The sequence below is a fragment of the Buceros rhinoceros genome, unplaced genomic scaffold (genome assembly GCF_000710305.1).
Source record: "Buceros rhinoceros silvestris isolate BGI_N320 unplaced genomic scaffold, ASM71030v1 scaffold17178, whole genome shotgun sequence".
NCBI classification, from domain to species: domain Eukaryota; kingdom Metazoa; phylum Chordata; class Aves; order Bucerotiformes; family Bucerotidae; genus Buceros; species Buceros rhinoceros.
In genome coordinates this window covers 13,500-33,117 of record NW_010427600.1, presented here as the reverse complement: position 1 = coordinate 33,117, position 19,618 = coordinate 13,500, and the positions used below count along the sequence as shown (strand labels likewise).

At 46.9% G+C, this 19,618-nt stretch overlaps 1 protein-coding gene across 1 annotated transcript in view; it reads right to left on the bottom strand.

The window, feature by feature from the left end:
- The window catches only part of PLB1 (phospholipase B1), a gene marked incomplete at both ends in the record, with an annotated part of 50,026 nt that extends 31,056 nt beyond the window's left edge, over window positions 1-18,970 (bottom strand). Inside the window, 19 exons of the mRNA XM_010141968.1 lie at window positions 86-157; window positions 597-692; window positions 1,369-1,473; window positions 2,103-2,184; window positions 2,922-3,019; window positions 3,690-3,755; window positions 4,789-4,869; window positions 6,730-6,781; window positions 7,605-7,713; window positions 8,533-8,576; window positions 9,152-9,225; window positions 10,265-10,323; window positions 11,069-11,135; window positions 12,434-12,514; window positions 13,116-13,184; window positions 15,223-15,315; window positions 16,309-16,413; window positions 17,056-17,134; window positions 18,888-18,970. Of these exons, the coding sequence (XP_010140270.1) occupies window positions 86-157; window positions 597-692; window positions 1,369-1,473; window positions 2,103-2,184; window positions 2,922-3,019; window positions 3,690-3,755; window positions 4,789-4,869; window positions 6,730-6,781; window positions 7,605-7,713; window positions 8,533-8,576; window positions 9,152-9,225; window positions 10,265-10,323; window positions 11,069-11,135; window positions 12,434-12,514; window positions 13,116-13,184; window positions 15,223-15,315; window positions 16,309-16,413; window positions 17,056-17,134; window positions 18,888-18,970 (1,515 nt within the window). The remainder of the gene's footprint in view (window positions 1-85; window positions 158-596; window positions 693-1,368; window positions 1,474-2,102; window positions 2,185-2,921; window positions 3,020-3,689; window positions 3,756-4,788; window positions 4,870-6,729; window positions 6,782-7,604; window positions 7,714-8,532; window positions 8,577-9,151; window positions 9,226-10,264; window positions 10,324-11,068; window positions 11,136-12,433; window positions 12,515-13,115; window positions 13,185-15,222; window positions 15,316-16,308; window positions 16,414-17,055; window positions 17,135-18,887) is intronic.
- Between the last annotated feature and the right edge of the window lie 648 nt (window positions 18,971-19,618).

Here is a 19,618-nt window from a genome sequence, read left to right as displayed (position 1 = left end):
CCGTGGAGTCGGCACTCCAGGCAGCTGGTAAAGGCTCACACAGACGCCCAGCACTGCCACAGAAACACAGGCACTTGTCACTCACATCGCTGGGACACTTGATAACAATCTCTTCTTCTAAGCGCTGATTATCTGTCTTCTCCCCTAAGGGTTCCAGCTGGGGGAAGAAGAGGGGTGCACAGAAAAGTGAATGAGCATCAGAGATCCACAGGTATTGCTGTGCCAGCAGCCTCTGGAAACCACTCTGCAGCACAGCAAGGCCACGGCAGCGCACTGCCTCCCTGCCCCGCTTGTTTGTGTGCGGAGGAGGCTGATCCCACACGCCATACACGTGCCTGATGATCAACATGCCAGGCAGGCATCACCTCCCCAAGAGGAGTCCCAGCACCCGCAAAGCCTTCACACACCCTGAATTTACTGGTTTGATGCGACTGGTTTAACAGTTCAGGTGACCTTTCTTCACATGGTCCCTCTACTCCTTTATAGACACGGTGAGGGCTTCAGAAGGAGCAACCTAGTAGCTCCCTGGGGTTGTTGCTGTCGAGGGCAGGATGGAGTGGACAAGGAATGACCAATACAACCTTTAAAAGTCTTACCATGCTGTTCCACAAAGCGCGTGCAGCCTGGGAATGGCCCTTCTGGCTGAAGTGGAAACAGTCTGGGGCAAAAAAAGACTTGTCTGGCAACCCCTCCTAGAGAACGAGACGGGTGCCATTAGAGGCAGAAAACAGGCAACAGCTGGGGGCTGTTCCCTCTCTGGCAGCAAGATACACCAGCTGGGTACAAACCAAAGTAGCCACAAAGGCCTCTGAGGCCAAGAGAATCAAACTGGGCCAGAGAACTCTCATAGCTCAGAGCTAAGAAGCCTTTTAAAGTGTTTTAATACAGGATTTCCAAAGTAACAAAGAATATAGACCACTATGACTCTGGGTACGGAATACCTGGGCACAAACACCGATTACATTCCTTAATTCCCTCGGGATTCACACCTCAGTCCTCTGAAGCATGTGGATTTTGTGCTAAAAGTTGTTTACCAAAGTCCTGGAGGGGACTTTGTGATCTGTGGGGGATGTGGGGCAAGTGCTCACTGGCAAAGACTTTTAACTAAATACCTGCTTCATGGTTGACTGATGGCCACGGAGTCAGCTCGGTGACCCAGACTGGGTCTTCAAGGTCTGCGTTTCTGTTACCTGTTATCTCCAAGTTATTCCCTAAGCATTTTCCACTATTTTGGATGTTAACTCAAATGAATGTAATAATTATTAGGCCAGAGAGCTGCTGGTCACACTTACACTCGAGACAATTTTGAGAAGTCAGTGGAACTGCACCAGGATGTAATGCAAGGGTGAGGGGTTTTGTTGGGTTTACCTCTGTTTTTGGCACGTCCACGTTGATCAGAAATGGCTGCATCACCACTGTGAAATCATCCGTAGTGTCATACCTTCCACTCTCCACCAGCTGCCGGGTTCTTTCCTGAAGAGGCACGGAAGAGTTGTCATCACTCATCCCTCCTTCCTGTTCAGCTCACCGAGTCGCTCCGGGGTTCCCCTCCCTGGTGCAGGAGCCCAGACGTGGCCGTGGTCCCCAGCTCGCAGCGGGCAGCCAGCACGGCTGTCTCTGGACACACAGCCCAGCCTGCTTTGCAGACAGGCAGCCTGGGGACGCTGCCTCACTGACACGGGCAGCCAACCTGCTCAGTGAGCAGATCTCCTGTCAGAAAAGCTGTTCTTCCAGAACAGCAAGTGGTTTTGGTTTGACTGACATCCTGTGCTCAAAGTTTGTTCCCGAGTTATCACATTCTTTGACTTCATCTGATCTCCAATGAGATATTTCAGAAGAACTGCTGGCTCTGACACAGTCTGCTGTCTATGGCTCTTTAACAATATTTCTCATCATCTGTTTTGTTGTTTTAGTGAATCAGAGTTGTAAAGATCTTGAGCCTGCTCCCATATCCCCCTCACATTTAAAAAAAAAATCACAACTACAAATGTGTCATTAAAATGAGTGTAAACTGTCCCCCACCCCCAAACATTAGACCTTCTGCGGTCCCTCAGCCAACAGGAGGATGATGTCAGACCTGTAAAAAATGCCACGTGCCTTACCTGGTACCTTCTGTTAAAGTAGACCAACTGCTTCAACTCATTGGAATCGTCCTGAGGTTGTATGACACAAGGGCATAGAGACCTGTGGGGTGAGAGCAAGGCGCTGAGATCTGCTCCTCCTTCCCCCCTCGCTGTTCCCAACCTGACCAGCTGTGGGGTTAAAAGCTTCTCTGAGAGCGATTTCTCGGGAAGTCTGCTCAATGGGAGCATCAGCTCTCACCTCTGCACTTCCACACAGCCCTGATCCCTGAGCAGGAACACATTAGGGATAAATTCATGAACATAAAGCAAGGAAGAGGCTCCGTGCAAGAAAAAACCTGCACTGGGTGCCCACAGCAAGGTTTCAGCAGCAGGAGGGACCTCTGTGAGGAGAGGCCAGGGCTGTCTGCACTGGACACAACTGGAATGAGTTGGAGGTGCTCCAAGGCAGCGCAGGCACTCCCCAGAAGGGACCACAGCTCGTGATCAACTACGAAAACCCGGTGTCTTCCCCTCTTCCCTGGCTTTGCCCAAGCTGTGCACAGCTGAGCTCTTGCTGCTCTGCCCTGAAGTCCCCGGCAGCACAAGGGACGGTCAGTCACGCAGCAGCTCCCCCAGAAGGGTTAACAGCAGGGCTCAGGGACAGGAAGGTATGCAGGACAGCGGCAGACAGACAGGTATGCCTAAACGCTGTGTGAAATCAGGCGCACACACATAGAGGAAGGTGTTTGGTGCTCTGAAGCACTAGAGCCTTTTCCCTTTAAGGAAACAATATTTCCCAAGAAGACCTTGCAGCCTTCTGCGAGCAGCACAGAGCTGGAACATAAATCATTGTCAGACCTCATCAGCAGCTTCGGGCAGGTGTTTTTTGAGGCGTGCAGCTCCCGGAGGCTGGCAATGGAAAGCACTGTCACCAGGTTCACAAAGGCCCGTGGGACCTGCCAAGAGGACAAGCAAACCCACAGGCAAGGGCTGCAGAGCAGAGCAGAGCGTGTCTCTGCCCTGCGCGGCCACGCGGAGCTCCGGCAGCAGCTGCTGACTCAGGCAGCCTGCATTATTCCTAACAGAGGTGTCCAAAGGGCTTGCTCAGTAATTAATCCCCCCCATGTACGATACTAAATTACAGCCCCTGCCTGCGCTGCCAAGTTCTATTTTAAATGCTGATGGCCGGTCACTTGAACATTATGACTTCAAAAAGGTACAAGCAGGTTGTTAAGTCTCAGCACGGCTAAGACACCTGCTGCGTCCGAGTGCTCTCATCATTCTCACCCTCTTGTGGAATAACTTAATGACCACAAAAATAAACTCATTTGCAATATGATGAATGAGCAAAGCATTTTCTAGCTATTGAATACCATATGTTTGTTCAAATTTATTACAGCATTATGTTATTTGTCTGCAGCGTATCAGCTAGAACTGAGCACATCCTCATTCCCTTGGTAAAATACTTCTCCAGCCCTTCCTGCCTCTCATGAAGATTTTCCTTCAAGTGAGCATCTCTGCATACAGCAGTGCTCCGCAGGTGAAAGTGGGGAACAAAATTGAGTCAGTGACTCTTTACAAACAGAACAGGATCCCACTCCCGCGCAGCAGAGAAGTTTGGCTTACCTCTCTGTGGAGTACGTCCAAAGCTAGCTGTATATTGTAGGTGTAGTTTTCAGGAGAATAGTGTGCCTGTTGAAGCAAGAGGATGACATTTCATTATCAGTTTGCTCAAGCAAGCACAACAGCCTCAAATAATCCAACTTCTGTTGCTTCACTTGTGGAGCTACTTGACAGCCAAATAAACCTCCCTGTGGGAAACGTCTGTCTTATTTCCAGCCTTAATTTAATCTCCAGCAGGAGTTGTTTGTTGATAGCCCCGCTGGCCTACTCAACAAACCCAGGGAGCTCGCTCCCCTCACCCATTTCCTAAGTCACGGCTCGCCAGGAGCGCTGTGGTTGGCGCTGTCTGTAGCTGTGTGAAGGAAGTGTCACTGTGAGCTCTGGATGCAGAGGTGGCATCTCCTTGCCTCCTGCCCTCACGTGTGAGTGCCGCTTTGTGTCTGGGGCACGGGCAGAAGGCAGCAATGGTTCATTTGCTCCTTCCTTGTTCTATAACCATCCTACTGTGCTGCCTGGCTGTTTCTCCTGATCTGAAATCTATCATGCAGGGTGAAAAGTCTGCGCTGCGCTGCAAGTAGGTAAGGCTCGTCCCTAAGTGAGGAGTCTGCCACAGCCTTTCACCTCCTCTGTCTCGCACAACAAGGGCTGGGTGCGGTGTGCGTGTATATATATGTAAGGTAGTATACGTTATGTGTAACTGCATCAGCATGCGCTGTGGGGAGCAGCATTCCCACGGCGCTGAGACTAGTAAAACAGCACCAGGTGAGAACGAGGAGCATGGCTGCACACAAAGCAAAGAAGAGCAAGAACCCTTGACCGTTTATCTACAGGGGGTGAAGTGACCAGATAACGGAAAGTTATCTTAGATAACAGTGAAACAGCACAGCCTCAATTATGTAATCTCTAAAGATACCACTTCTTTATCATCACCTCAGGTTGAACGACCTGAAGGTCTCTGTACAGCTGCATTGCAGAGCTGCACAGATAGGACCTCCCTCACTCCGCTCTCGAAAACGGAGCCCTGCCCTCTCACCCACTGCCATGCAGAGAGACCCTGTGCCCAGGCTGGCCCAGTTTGCGCTGCAGGGAGCAAGGGGCTTACTGGATTCTTGCAGAGTTGGCAGAGGTCATTTCCTCCTATGAAAACTGTTATGAGCTTCCAGTCAGTCTGCAGATTTATCCTCTGTGCAAGAAGGAGATGGAATCAAAGTTATTACTTTAAAAAAATAAATAAAGAGGGGCAGGTAACACACTAAACAAAAATTTAACATTTCCCTGGTACCTCACTGTAGTTCTCTAAGCATTCACAACAAAAATGAATTCATAGTCGTGACCGAAGATAAACTACTGTGATCTAAATGAGGTTTACAGTATCAGTAGCACCATGCAAAGTTACTTGCTTCAGAAAACTGTTGCTCAAAGTCCACCCATGTGCTTTTCTTAGTGATTTCTTGTGTGTACACTGAGGGATGACTCCTGCTGTTCTAGGAATAGAACTTCATTGCAAAAATGATTGTGTACGTTCTCCTGTGTCATAAACAATGCAGCTATCCTGCTGGAAAACCCTGGAGGGCAAATATTTCAGCCTTGCTGTGAGACAAACAGCAAAGAATGGAGGGTCAATATTTGCTCTAACAATACTGGTAAAAAATTTACATCTCTTTTTGCTCTGGAGGAATTTTGCAAGGGACTAGCTAATGTGAGATGATTACTCTTTGGAGAACACGCAGCACCTTAGCTTTGAGGAAAGGTTCCAATATCTCACTACCACGCAGCTGATGATATACTCAATATCTCAATGCTTCAGTTTCTCTGCAAACACCACTAAGAGAAGCAGCATTAGTGTATCAGCCTCAGATGGGTTAAAAACATCGCTCTTCAAAGGCAGAGAGCAACATATCCCAGCTGGTAACTGCGCTGCTCGGTAGTTCCATCTCAAAAGGCCCTTAGCCAAATTAAAAGGCGAAAATTTCTTCCTGCACCACACAGGTGTTTTAAAAAGAGGGGAAAAAAAAAAAGGAGCTTTTAAATCAAAGCTCTATGACCTCTAACATGAACATTCTTTCTAGTTAGAAAGTTGACCAGTTAATTTGCGTGCGTTTAACATGCAATGTTTCCCAGCTGATAAAAAATAACTACTACTCTGAAGCCTTGAAAGGTCGGAATGAAAACCATCCAACCACTTCATTGTCAGCTGCAATCCCTTTCAATCTCGTTTCAGATACAGCCAGAGGGAGATCTTGTTTAGGAGGAAGTGAACCAAAAATGGTACTGCAAGTATTTTTGCCGGTCTGTGTTCAGTGGAGTATTATGCTGGACGTGCACACAGGGTCAGCTTAAAGGCTTTTCGCTGCTTTCCAAATACATTTTGGCTTCCCAGTATCATGTAGCTGAGGAGACTGATTGCACAGCACCTTTGTCAAATGACAAATAGCAAACAGTCAAAGCAGCGGTTGAGGTGAAAAATATGCAAGCAATCCTCAGCCTAACATCCATTTTACAGACCATTAATCAAATAGTTCCTAACAACAAGTCTGTCAAAAACCAGCCAATGACTAAGTGAAAGAAGGGACTAAACTGTATTTAAAGAAAACCAGTCCTTTCCTCATGTCCCATGTTCGCTCCACACAATTTGCCATTTGAAAACTTGCCCTCAACGTCCTACCGTGTATCATTACTGCTGGAAAAAGCAGGTGCTTACAAGACAAGTACCCCAGCAAAATCCTAGCAAAGAGAAAATCCTGCCATCCTACAGAGCGACACAGGTTGGGAGGGGAAGCAGAATTTACCCGCCACTTGTGGTAAAAGTGATAAGATAACAGTTGCCCAGGTTTGATAGTAACTACCACATGCTGGTACAAATTAATTTAAGACAAAGCTATAGATTATGTGGTACTGACTCATGCTGTGCTCTGGGGAACGTGCCATGGTGCACTGCTGCACTCACAGCTTTAACATTTGGCAGCTGCCGTTGCTCTGTTCGAAACTAAGGATGCCACATAACTCCGTATTTCTAAAGACACTAATGACATCTGAAACTCACCGTGTCATTCTTCATTCTTTGCACCAGTTGACTAGCCTGTGCAGGAAGATCCCTAAAATTAAAATGATAACAATTAGAAAGGAATCCTGCACAGCTGGCAAGGCAAAGACTAAAGCTGAAGAATGGACATTCCTCACATTACAGCTGGGGGAAGTCCACTTTTCACTGAGTGAGAGGAACAATACCTCAAAAAGGGAATCTCTTGGAACAGTGATGGGAAAAAACAAGTGAGAAAACAATGAGCACCCCAGTCAAAACCACAATCGCATCTAACAGCACTTGACCACTTGGCAAATGCCACGTAGTTACAAACTATATAGACAATATGCTGTGCTACCAGAAAATAAATGCTCTTTGCTCCTTCACGCCGTCAGGCAGCGGCTGTTGCTACGTGTGTCACTGAAGCACCCGTGTTCTCACACAGCCTCAGTCCCCTGATGTATGTCTCACGAGAAGGGTTGCCATAAAAGAGAGCTGGTACGACTCTCGGTGAGGGCTGAGCACGGTGGTCTCTCGGTAACACCCAGCTCTGCCGCAGCCTGACCATAAGCAGTTCACAACGGCCTGTCTCAGCTTCTCTGCACAAACTCTTGGTAGTGCTGACGAGAGCGTTTGAACAGCCCTCCTGTAAAAGGGAGACGTGTCCTCTGCCTCACAACAGGGATGCGAAGCTTTCCGAGCAGAGCTTCTAAAACTCATTGCGGAGCCCCCACCACATTTCCTGGCCTTCGTGCTAGAGGTGAGCTAAAGAGGTAGATTTGACTTGCATATCAGCCCCACTGCGCTGCCCCCACAGTCCAGGGTTTGGGCCTTTGCTAACTAGAACTGAGTTTTACAGAACAAACAACCTTCTATGAAAGGAGTTTTCCTCTTACTCTGCATGAGCCCCTGCCACAGCTTGGTTGAGAGCCGCATTTTCTGAAGTCTGCCTTCCAGTGCCAGTGGAATACCCTATCAGGGATGGGTTGAACTCACGAAGAATATCTGCAGAAAAAGACAGCACACTGTGAAATGTTGCTTACTTCAGCAGGTACAAATAAGGTTATAAAGATTAGACCTTAGTAAGAGACCATTAAAAAGCTTTCAGAGGTACCTATCAAAAAAATTAACTTTTAAGTATAATAAATATGGAGACTTATCACCATACAATCATTCCCTGGTCTTCAATATCACGTGAATTCTTGAAATTCAGAATCTCATGACCTAAGCAATCACCTTGGCCAGCAATGCTGTTTGCCTGGTAGGTGAGGCTGAGTAACCCTGTGCTCAGGCAGGTGACTTTAACACCATCCCACTAATGCGGAGGGGTTGGATCCTTTAGCCTGATTTCCCCAGATGTATTAACCCCAGAGACCTCAGATCCCCTTCTAGATCTTTGGTTACGAACCAGCCTTATGAACACTCCAGGTCTAAGTTGCCCTGACCGCTAAAAAGCCTGTGAAATCTGATCTTGTAGCACGATTCTGCTCCTGCCTAAACCAGCTTTCCCGTAGAGTCAGAAATTGTTCTGTAGGCTGTGATCTAGGGACTTTGATTCCTCCCAACACATTTTGAACGGAACCATCACCAACAGAAGAACACTGAGCAACCAACCCCCAGGCGATGCAGAGTATGTCGTTAAGTCACGCACAGCAAATTACAGCCCGGTTGGTACGTGACTGTCACCCAGCGCTGGACGTGCAGTACAGAGGGGTTGGCTCTGTCCCGCTACAAACGTCAATCTGTCTCCTGTCGTCTTCCTACTAATAGCTGGTGTAACAAACGGCTCCGGATATTTACTGAGTTTCTGAAAAAGGCACTTACTTGCTAGTGTCGTGACCGTGCTTATGTTTTCATTTCCTCCGACACTGTTAGAAAGAAAGAAAAAATAAGTTCCAATATCTGCTGGCCTGGGTATGGCAGTGGACTAAGGAAGCAGCTCCCCCTGATGGGGCTTCTCCACATGGGCACGGCCCATTCCCAGGGCTGCAGCCAGCCGAAGCCAGCCCTTGGTGCATGTACCCACGGCGTCTGGAAAGCAGAGGCTCTGTCCGAATCCTAACAGAGGTGCGCAAAGCCCTCTGCGCTAGCTGCCCCTTCCGTGCGCTCCCTCGGTTTGGTCAGTCAGCTCAAGGAAATGAGAAACCTGAAGAGCTGTCACCTTTGCTTAGTGCTGTCCCTATTAAAATATTTATTACTTCCATTTTCAGTGGACAAATCCTTTGTATCCATAACAACAAGTCCTAAGAGAGCAGTAAGTATGCTAACACCTCTCACCCCCCATTTCACTCAGCTGGAACAACACTAACTAGGCTGGTGAAATTCACTGCGGGGCTGTGTGCTCTTTACTCTCCCTGGTGCAGTAGAAAATGCTAGCATACCTTTCCCCCCCAAACATCAGTAAACTATTATTAAAGGGGAGGGGGAAATTACTGGGACTCACCTCCAAGAAACACCTCGGTATTGAGTCAGGACATCCAGAACATCCTGGGGTTTGGATGCTGCCCCATTACCTGCCTGGAAGCAGACAAGGAGAAGAGTTCACCTTCAGAAAATAAGATTTGCTACAGTACTTAGCCCTGACTGATCCTAGTGAAAATAATTAAAGTGGATGTTAATGAAGCAAGCCATGTCATCTTCCCAAAATATAACAGAGCCTTGGTCTCAAGAGGATCGACGACTGAGGGTGTTTTAACTCTGTGCCAGTGAATTACCCACTTCTAGCAACTTCCTGATTAGATCAAGTGAGGAAAAAACTGGTTGAGAACATTCAAAATATTCACATAATTCTAAATTTACATAAGGAATAACCAGCAATGGACCTAAATGAATAGTTTATGATAAAGTTCCTTACGTTAAAAAGTGGTACGGTGGTTTTGATTTCCCTCCCTCAGTTTCCCTGAGAAAGGGGACTACAAGGATTTAATGCTGTAACAGCACAGAACCCAGAAGAACTGGTAGGAGCAGCGAAGCAGGCGTCCCTGACTGGGGCGTCACGGCCAGTCTAGGGGCTGTGTTTACGCGGTTCCAGGAATAGCGTTAAAACAAATCCTCAGGGTGGTTATTCGGGACACACCTGATTACCCATCGCAATTTTACTCAAATATTTAGTTAGTGTCAATGGACATGGCTTTATAGACTTCGGTATTATCTCATATAAATTTATCATATCATATATACACACACACACACACACACACAATTAGCTGCAGCAGTTGTTCTCTCTGTTTACACTGCTTACTAATAGCTTGGGAGCTGCCAGGAGATAATAGAGAAAAGCGATTGCTGCAGGTCCCCTCTAGCAGGGCGATTTTACTGCCGCGCAATCTAATCTTGCAGCTCTTCCTTGTGTGGCACTCTTGAGGACTTTAGATGGGAGCTGTGCCCTCAGACTGGACTCGTGAGCTGATGTCAAGCGGAGTATGGAAAAGAACGAGTGAAAAATGTGTTTGGCTCACTGGGAGTAACTCTGTGTATTCCGTTTCTCAGGTTACAGGCTCAGAAGTGCCTTTTCAGTGCCTGCTTTAACTGTGGTTACTCAGTGATCTTTACTTACTGTGATTGAGTCTCCCAGGGCAGCAATCACCCGAATATCTGCCGGTTTCAAGCTATGAACTAATAAATAAAAAATAAAGGTATTGTCAGGGAAAGTGGGAAGAAAAAACTTCAACTTGTGATTTTTTTTTCCCCCTTAGAATAAGCATAAAGCATTGCAAAGACAGTATTTTAATATTCATGACAGCATCAGCTCTGAATGACAGACACTGACAGGCATCGAATTAGAAATGATTCTTGCTGCTATAGCTGGGCATCGGCTACAGCGACAAAGGAGGCACTGAGATTTCAGTCGTGCATCTGCGCTTGCTCAGATTCCTGTTAGCCAGTGGAAGGGACTGCAAAGCAGGCGCTGCTTCAGCGCCAGCAGAGGGTGGAAATTTTGGGAGCATCACAGCTGAGGGAAGACTAAACTCCCCCAGTGACAGGGTTCCACGTGGCTGGTTGCATCCCAGCACTTCGTACCCAGTGCACCACACCCAGTACACCCTGCACTGACAAAGCTCTGACTCCATCGGCACAGATTCACCAGCCCTGCAGTGGCAGCACCAGGCTCCCTCCTGGCTTTGCCACTCTCACTTTTGTTTGTACATAGAAGCTGCAGTTGCATAAGCTTTCACCATCCTGAAGAGAAAACTTCCATATGGCTGTACAACTGCTTACATCAGTCCAAAAAGGATCTTAAAATCCACGGTCAGAGTGCACAGCTGCAAGGAAAAGCAAACCCGTCCTAACCAGACCCAGCTCCTGTTCCCCTTCCGTCACCAATGAAGCAGCTCCACAGTCAAACCACACAGGACAGTACCTGAAACCGGGACTGTGTCAGAGGAACTCCAGTCAGAACAGGGAATATTTGTTCCGTAAATCCTCTCCTGCAAAGGCAGAGAGGGCAAGACTTCACACCAGACTCGCTATGCTGTGGCCAAGGTAAACCATTTATGTCTCAGACCATTAGATGAACAAGTTTCCCACGTAATTTGTGTTCATCTCCCCAGCTCAGCCTGTCCTCGGGCTGTGCCTACAACTGCCTTCGATGGCAGACACCAGCTCAGTCTGCTCAGCAGCAGCACGGCATCCCTGCGACAACCCAGTACGAAACCGTATGTTGGTCGGCAGGCTGCGAGCCTGCCGCCTTCGCGTGCAGCCAGGGGTCTGCCTGCCTGGCTCCTCTGGGCTGCAGCCTGCCGACAGGAACACCCCCGCGCTCTGCTGTTAGCGAAGGCTGACCATCAGTACCCCAGAGCAGACTGTCACTCCAGACCCGAGCACATGTCTCTGCTCCAAGTCTCTCTACAGAGCTCCTGAAGTAAGGTAACTTGCCTAAGGAAAAGGTACTTGTTTATCTTGTCCCATTGCTCCATTTTGGTTTTTTCAGTTTATTAAAAGCACAAACATAACACTACCAAAAATCAGGCTACTACCCCAAATCAGTGTGGTAGCTGGGTACCACTGCCCCATGCAGCGGTCTGTACACCCTGAGTAACTAACACCACAGACGGCATTATACTAACATGAGAGGAGGAATGAATATTATTATTCCAGTAACATACGGGCCATGTCAAGTGCAGATGTGGTCTAGACACTGTTCTGGAGCATGAAAATGATCATTGCCACCTCCCTCTGTAGCTGCTTGGAGGCACCAAGTGCTGGTCAGAAACAGAGTACTGTGACTGAAAAAACCTGGCACGGCTGTTCATCTCTGCACATCTGATCTGCAGCGATCTCCCCCAAAAGAAAAATAAAAAATCCATTGTGCTTCAGTTTTACCGTCTCGTAAACGAGATGAAATCAGCCCCACGCTATGGTGTCATGCTGGTCTGCTCTTGTTTCCGCCAGCAGGGAGAAGTGGCCCCATTTTCACTGTATTCTTATCCCAGGGAAATCAACATTGTTATCCAGGTGCTTAAAAAAGGGCTTTAACAGGGACGGCAAGACTTACTTTAGGCTGGCTGAACACATCTGCCTTAAATCACACTCTACAAAACCCACCAAGGAGAAAATGTGCCATTAATCATCTGGCTATTTAGTCAAGCGTGGAAACAAAGAGCTGGAGATTTGTATTTCGCTTTCTCAGGTAGCGCTGTTTAACCGGGTGACACCAGGCTCTCGCCCACCCGCCCCACTCCCCGGGATGCACTCGGGCCCTATGGTGCAAACAGCCCTACGATACCTGAGGTGTTTCTCTGGTGTTTGATGTCTCCGGGGAAGATGAGTAGTTACTGTTCCCGTATGTGAACAAATACGGGTTTTCCTGCAGAGTGAAGAGAGTATGTTTACCACCACTAGTGGAAACACAGTCAGCTGATGTTAAAGTCTTCTGGCTAGATTTTCCAAGAGAAAAAAAATCTTTACAGTATTTGTCTTTGAATGAGCATTGCACTGGTGAAGTAAACCAGGTTAGACCTGAAAATTAAGGCCTGGTATGCTCTAGGCACAGCACTACCTCTTGCCTTAAACCTCACATCAGATGAAAGATGTAATTCCATTTCTTTGATGTTTTAATTGCTGCTCAGTGAAGCTTTTGGATGCCAGTAATATTTCATCACTGTCAAATTATTGAAGTCAGGGCTTAAATGCAAAAACATTTGAGAACCCGTTCTTAGAACTGGAGATACTCAGACCCTGAAGATGCTACTGGGCTACTGACAGCTCTGAGGACTAGAACAGTTACAGCTGGCAAAGTCAAATCACAGAAAAGCTAAATTAAATGAAATACACGAGTTCCACTTTATTGCTGACACAGATTTTAGTACTGATAATGCACCCCTGATATCTGCAACAACGGTATTTGAAAACTTGGAAATTCTGCAAAGAGTAAATAAAATCTCACAGTAATAAGGAAACCCTTTTACCTGAGACGGACACTTGACCTGCAGCATTTTTGTGGTACCGTATGGCTGCTTCTGGCCAACTGGCTCCATCTGGAAAGGGAGAGAACAGAGGAATTATACATGTGCTGGGCAGAGGAGGGGAGAGAGCGTGGCAGCAGCTCTGGTGCCTCAAGTTTTCCATCAAGTCCATATATGTATTTAAAAACTTGTTTTGCTTATGGTAAATATTTATCTATGAATAACATACCACACATGTACCTACAAAAGCAGAGAACTGAAAACCAAGGTCTTCCACATGATCAGACTGTCATCCCATCATCATTAAACAACCATCCATTCGGGTTCTTGCCTGGTTTCAGTCTCTCTTGTTGCAAGAGGGGTTTTTTGTGGTCTGTTACACAACAGCAAGAGCTGCTTGTCTAAGTCTTTACACACATGAAAGGTGTTTTGCCCCCAGATACATTTCCAGAGGCACAATTGTAGGCATTTGCCAAAATTAACCAATCAGGCTCCTTGTGGTAAACATCAAAGCTGTCCCAGTAGAGCACCAACCTCTCTCTGCTTTTCCCAGCTGCCTAATGTCATTTACTGGCTGTTCGCTGATGTGCTCTGTGTATGAATCACATGGCTCCTAGACAGCTAGAAATGTTTGGGTGAAGTATCCAGCCATGCCCAGGACGAGTCCTTAGCACCTCTTTCAGTGTTTGTCTTGCTCATTTGACTAGTGGAGCTAATTGCCTAGTAGGACACCTATCTTATCACGGCGTGTATTTTATGAGAGGTAGGAACTTTGAGATCATCATGAGGAGTATCAAGATAGCAGCATAGAAGATAACTGGATGTGGCATGATTGTTCCAAGGTTAGCGCTACAATATCTAACCAATTTAACTCTTTGGTTTCTGCCAGCTATCTGAAGTCCTACTAACTAAAAGATAACATCAATGATCCAGGCAGTGAGATCCAGCACACCAGTGGACCAGATGACCTTGAAAGGTCTCTTCCAACCCAACCCATTCTATGATCTTTTATTAAAATGATTGTATGATTTTTCTAGCTGTTATCATCTGGTTGAATAAAAACCTTACTGGAGTTCCTGCTGCTTTAAATGACCAGGGCTACAACAGCATTCTACTGCCAGAATTAGCATAAAAGGAAACAAGGACACACCAGTCTGCATGGGTTTTGAAAGTTCCTAAGTCAGACAGAATAGTAAAATCAACATCTTATCCAAACCCAGTGATACTAGGGCGCATCCAGAGAGAGTGCTGTTCTGAGCAGTAATACCCCGCTTGGCTCTGGTGAGTCCAACCCCACGTGCCTGCTTTTTTGTCTCATTCACAGTGAAAAGCAACTCCCTTTTCTTCACTCGCTCCATCATCAGTTTTAAAATGCCAAGTCCTCCAACTGTCCATGCATACACTCACGCACAGCAGTGCTGTGTGCCAGCAGCTCAAGTCTGCAGAAGGAAACAACCTTCTACAGAACTGGTCCTCACGTTCAAAGGTCGAATGGTTCAGAGTCCACGTTTCTTTCAGACACCATCTCTCACCCATTAGAAGGCACCATTAGAAGGCTTTCCTCAGCTGGGTAGGACATCCAACTCTTGAGGATGTAACAAGAGCTCCTCAAGGCTGCCTATCACCTTTTTAACATGAGCACCAGCAGTAGAAGTTAAGGAGGAGACAATGTTATGAGACTCGTTAGTAAAGAGGGGGGATGGATACAGAACAGATTAGACAGAAGAGAATAACTGCTGTAGTGTCAAGTTAGGACAAGCCTCAGTGGTCACTGTGCGGTCACAGAAGTGAGACTACCAAAAGAAGGGTCTGTGACAACTCATTTACTCACTGAGGCTTCCTAAAGGGCTACTTTGGAAACCGTTCTGAAAAGAGCTTGGTAGTAGATCTTGCAGCCACAGAACAGCAACAGATTTGTCTTGGGGCTGTGGGGCATTTAGGGATACTCAGGAGCAGTGTCTCTGCACAGCTGAGGGCAGCAGTCAGGGGATGGTCCTTTCCTAGGCCCCCTTCCCCTGCCCCCTTGCCTCTCAAAGCCTGGCTAGCATGGAGTTGCTACCAGGCCTCCATACTAAGTCTGACAAGCAGCAGTGCCTGTGGTACTGCTCACCATGTTGTTCCAGAGGCCCACGGCAATGGAAGTATAATATTCTTCCAGAGTTTCCACTTCCATCTTTGATGTGGTAATGAAACCATCCCTGCCCTGGAAGAGAAAGCATATGAAGTCTGAGAAAACACTTCAGAGTACGGCAAGAGGAGATATCCAGACACGAGAGGTCTCCATCTACAGCATAGTATTCGTACCCACAGGAATATCAGTCTCTGCTACTCTCAGTAAGCTACTTGTTGCTGATCTCGGTTACTGCGGGTGTGCCTACTGCTGCAAGGCACCTAGGTAGCATAAGGCAACACAGCAGCAGAGAGAGACTTTGCAACACAGCAAACCCTGACCTTCCCGTAAGACAAATTTCTTCTCCCAGTTCACCTTGCTCCGATTCTGAGAAGAGGGGAGCAATGGAATTGCCACCAATTACCGAGGAAGTAATATTTTCTCTTTTCATTGCCAGATCTCAAACAATCTCGACCTTTGAACTTCCCTTTAAAGATCACTTACAGCAAAGCCAGGTCTGACATCCCAGGCCACCCTGTCCACGCTAATTCCCTGCTGGCTGTACCAGATACAAAATCTGGACAACATTCATTCCCAGGTTCCCAGTCTGCATTAATCCCATTGCAGGGAGGTAATTCTACTTTCCAGCACAGCTTGAAAAACCTTTTTCTTTTTCCCCTCTCCCATGTTTGAATACTTCTTGTTCCCCATTTTTTGCTTTTGTTGCCAAACACACAGGAGCATAACCAGGGATGAATATACTGATGACTACAAAGATACAGAAAAATGAGCAGCACTGACAGTTTCCAGACACTAGTGACCTAATCTAGAGAGGTTCCATGACTTCATTTCTGCAGGGTTATCACGTTCGAAAAAACACAGGATCTGTGACTGATGCTGTTTGAGACAAGCTCCGCTCTCAGGAGCTCTGTGTCTGATCCTGAGGTGCATTCTGCCTGTGCCCACCTACCCGTTCTCTTGGAGCCACTATTACACACAGCCTAGACAGGAAAGAGCCAGCAGAGCATTGCAGTCAGTCGCAGGAGATACAATCCAGAAAGGATGGAGCAATGCGAGTTTACTCACCAGTCTGAGCAGCAGGTTTCTTTCTTGGAGAGAAGGCTGGAAGATTACAGCAAAGTCATCCTCTTGATCAAACCTCTCGGACTCCAGCAGTTTTTCCCAAGCATCCTGAACAGAGAAGCATTTAATCAGATCAGTATTATAAGGTAGAGAATATAATAAATCTGCAATTCATCAGGGGTTAAAGTGAACCAAGATTATCCCCACCCCTAATAAACCACAATGATAAAATACTGTAATCCAGAACAAAGACAGTAATTCAATGAAAGTTTGTACATAGTCATTGGAAACTCCTTGTAGCTATGAAAAAGCCCCTCCGATGTACTGTAACTCTGAAAGAGCAGCAAGGCAGTGGAATGTCACACTTATCACCTCCCTGACACTTGTAGAAGGAATTTCAGCACAAGTCTCTTTGTCTTAATGGGAAGTTTCCCTCTTCTAAATCACGCGGCTGATTACTGGACAAGACAGATTGTTTCTCTGATGGGATATGACAAACCCTAGTTGCCAAAAGCCGTGGAGTCATTAGAAACTTTAAGAGGTACTAAGATCACTCAGGCGCAGAGAGAACATATCTGCAACGGTCCCGATGTAAGAAACGGGGCCAGGATTGCTGTGGACATGTGGTAAAAAGGCTGTTACTCAACCGCTACACTGCTATTCCTCTCAACTCCTCACTCCAGTCCGGTCTGGAAAATTAATAGATGTGACTGGCAGTGTGAGAGCCGAGCAACTCGGAAGATGCCATACCTGATAGAACCACCTCATCAGGTGATCGTGTAAGGCGGAGCAGCCACCAGTGCAGTTGCAGTGGCTCCTGCCTGGATTGCTGCAGGAAAGAACGACAAACATGAAAGGCGTTATGAACCGTGGATAAACAAGAGAGAGCAAGAACTCTTTCAAGCCAGTGGCAAGCGTCTTTTGAAGACTAAGTTGTTGCATGGATTAAGAAAGCTACATGGAACACACTAACTTTTGATATCAACTCAGTATCAAATATGAGCTCAGGACCAGAATCTTACCCAAGCCTAACAGAAGAATCTCACAAAGCACATGAAGAGTTACATGCCCAAAGGTGGGCTTCACATGCTGCTTTAAGTGCAGACAGAGCCTCCAGTTCGTAAGAGACTAATAAAGGAAGGAACTTTAAATCCCCAATATGTCCCAAACTTCAATGCCTAAAGTTAGGCACTGACATGGGACTGAGAGTGTCAGCCACTATTCTCCTCTCAGACAGATGAAATTTCACCTTTGGTACAGGCTTATGTTTTTCTCTCCAAGCACAGCTCAAAATCAGGACTTGGTAGCCAAATGCCAAGACTCCCATGCAGGAGGCGATCTGAGCCTGAGGTCAAGACGAACCAGTTAAGTACAAGGCTTGCAAACTGGTGCAACTGTTCAACCAGATCGACACAGCTACAAGAGCATGCTGACAGCAAGAAAGCAAATCACCTTAAGTTAAAAAGGATGTATAAAAATTTCTCAGAGGAAAAATTAGACCCATTTAATTTTATTTTTCAAGGCCTTCAATATATAGCAAACCCCATGTTCCTAAATTCGTCTTTCCCACCTCTTATCTACCCGTCTGCAGTGTCGGTGCAGGAGAACGAAGCCAGAATGCTCCATGCAGTCACTTTTCACAGGAAGTTCTTCTTCTCTGCTTATACTTGGTTACTCACCAGCCAGAGCCCTTCTCTGACTGATGGGACATCTCCTGGGTTGTATACATGCAAAGCCTGTGCAACGCTTCAGGATGACTATATTAGTGCAGATGGTGTCTTATGCATCACAGGCACAGAAAAAAAATACCGTGGAGTAAGATGGAGTGTAATCTCATCAGCTGTAACCTACTCCATCGTAACTGCCCGTGTGCACACTCCTACTCCATGCTAAACTGGGACGTAAGCTACTCACACTTTTGTTACACAGTACTGAGAAAGGGAGATGAAAGCATCTGGGCATGCAGCTACCACAAGGAACTGACAAGCTGGGTGTTCTCCGTCCTGTAGTAGCTTTCACACAGCCTAACAGCGTGCTTTAAAGCCCAGTTACTCCTTTTGTGAGCATCGGTACCTAGAAGTTCAAACTTTTGAAGAGCCTTCAGAGTGTTTGGCTCGAGAGTTACAGCACAGAAGCAGCACTGAGTAAAGAGCTGGGGGCAGGTGGGCTGTGCAGTCTGGTGACCATCACCGCAGTCCTGGGCCTGGCTGGGGTGGAGTTAACTTTCTTTGTAGCAGCCCATGTGGTGCTGTGTTTGTGGCTAAAACCCTTGACAACACGCCAGTGCTTTGGCTGTGGCTGAACGGGGTTCAGACAGGGCCCCCCACTCTGACCCGATATTTAAGTGTATGCTGTCCAACTTGACAGGACTAAAAGCACCTCGTCTTCCTGGTAAAAATACGCCTTGCAGAGAGAGTTTATCAGAAACAAGATGAAGACGTAAAATCTTGACATACTCCTGTATTAAAGGCAGCAAAACTGTTCCAAAGACTCCACCTCGGGTATAAAATCAACGCATATACGCGGCTACCTGTCTGAACGCTAGCAGGAGGCAGCATCAGGAATTTAAAGAAACCCGTTACCTGGTGTCATTGTCATCTTGGCATGCAAGGGAGGACGTCATGAGCTCAGTAGAATCCACCAGGTTTACGAAGGCCTTGGGAACCTGTAGTGATAAAGTAAAAATTGATCACTGTCTATTTGCAATTAAAGACCAGCAAGTAGCTGTACTGGTAAGTTCTAGCTACAGCGTCACACGTGTTACCCCTGGCCTGGGATTCTGCCTGCAGAGAACCAATGGCCGGTCTTTGCCAGTTCTGAGCTGAACCCCACTCCTATGCCTGCCATCTAGAATAATATTGATCATAATTCACAAAGTACTTGTGGCGTGAGCTCTTGACTGAGCCCCAGCAATTCATCTTGCATAAGCAAAGAGGCCACCGGCCAGCTACGCTGAACTCCAGTGACCTAGGGACTACCATTATTGCGGCAACGAACCAATGCAAAGCTGGGGCAGAAACACCCTGTACCACAGCACAAGGACGCGTGTGTCCCACCTCGCCTCTCCCCCAAGCAGAAAGCAGCTTTCCTTTTACACAATATTTCACTTCTACAAGCTCGCATAAACAGATTCTGGAAATAATAGCGGAGAGAATTTGAAGAGAATACGTGGGTGGAACTTCAGCCATACACCACATTCGTGAAGTCAGTCTGAGAAAAATGAGTGGTTCTGGCCTGATGCAAACGAGCTGCAGCAGGTTTGGAAAACCCTTTAGGTCTTCAATCCAGCAACACAAAGTTCTTGGAAGATGCA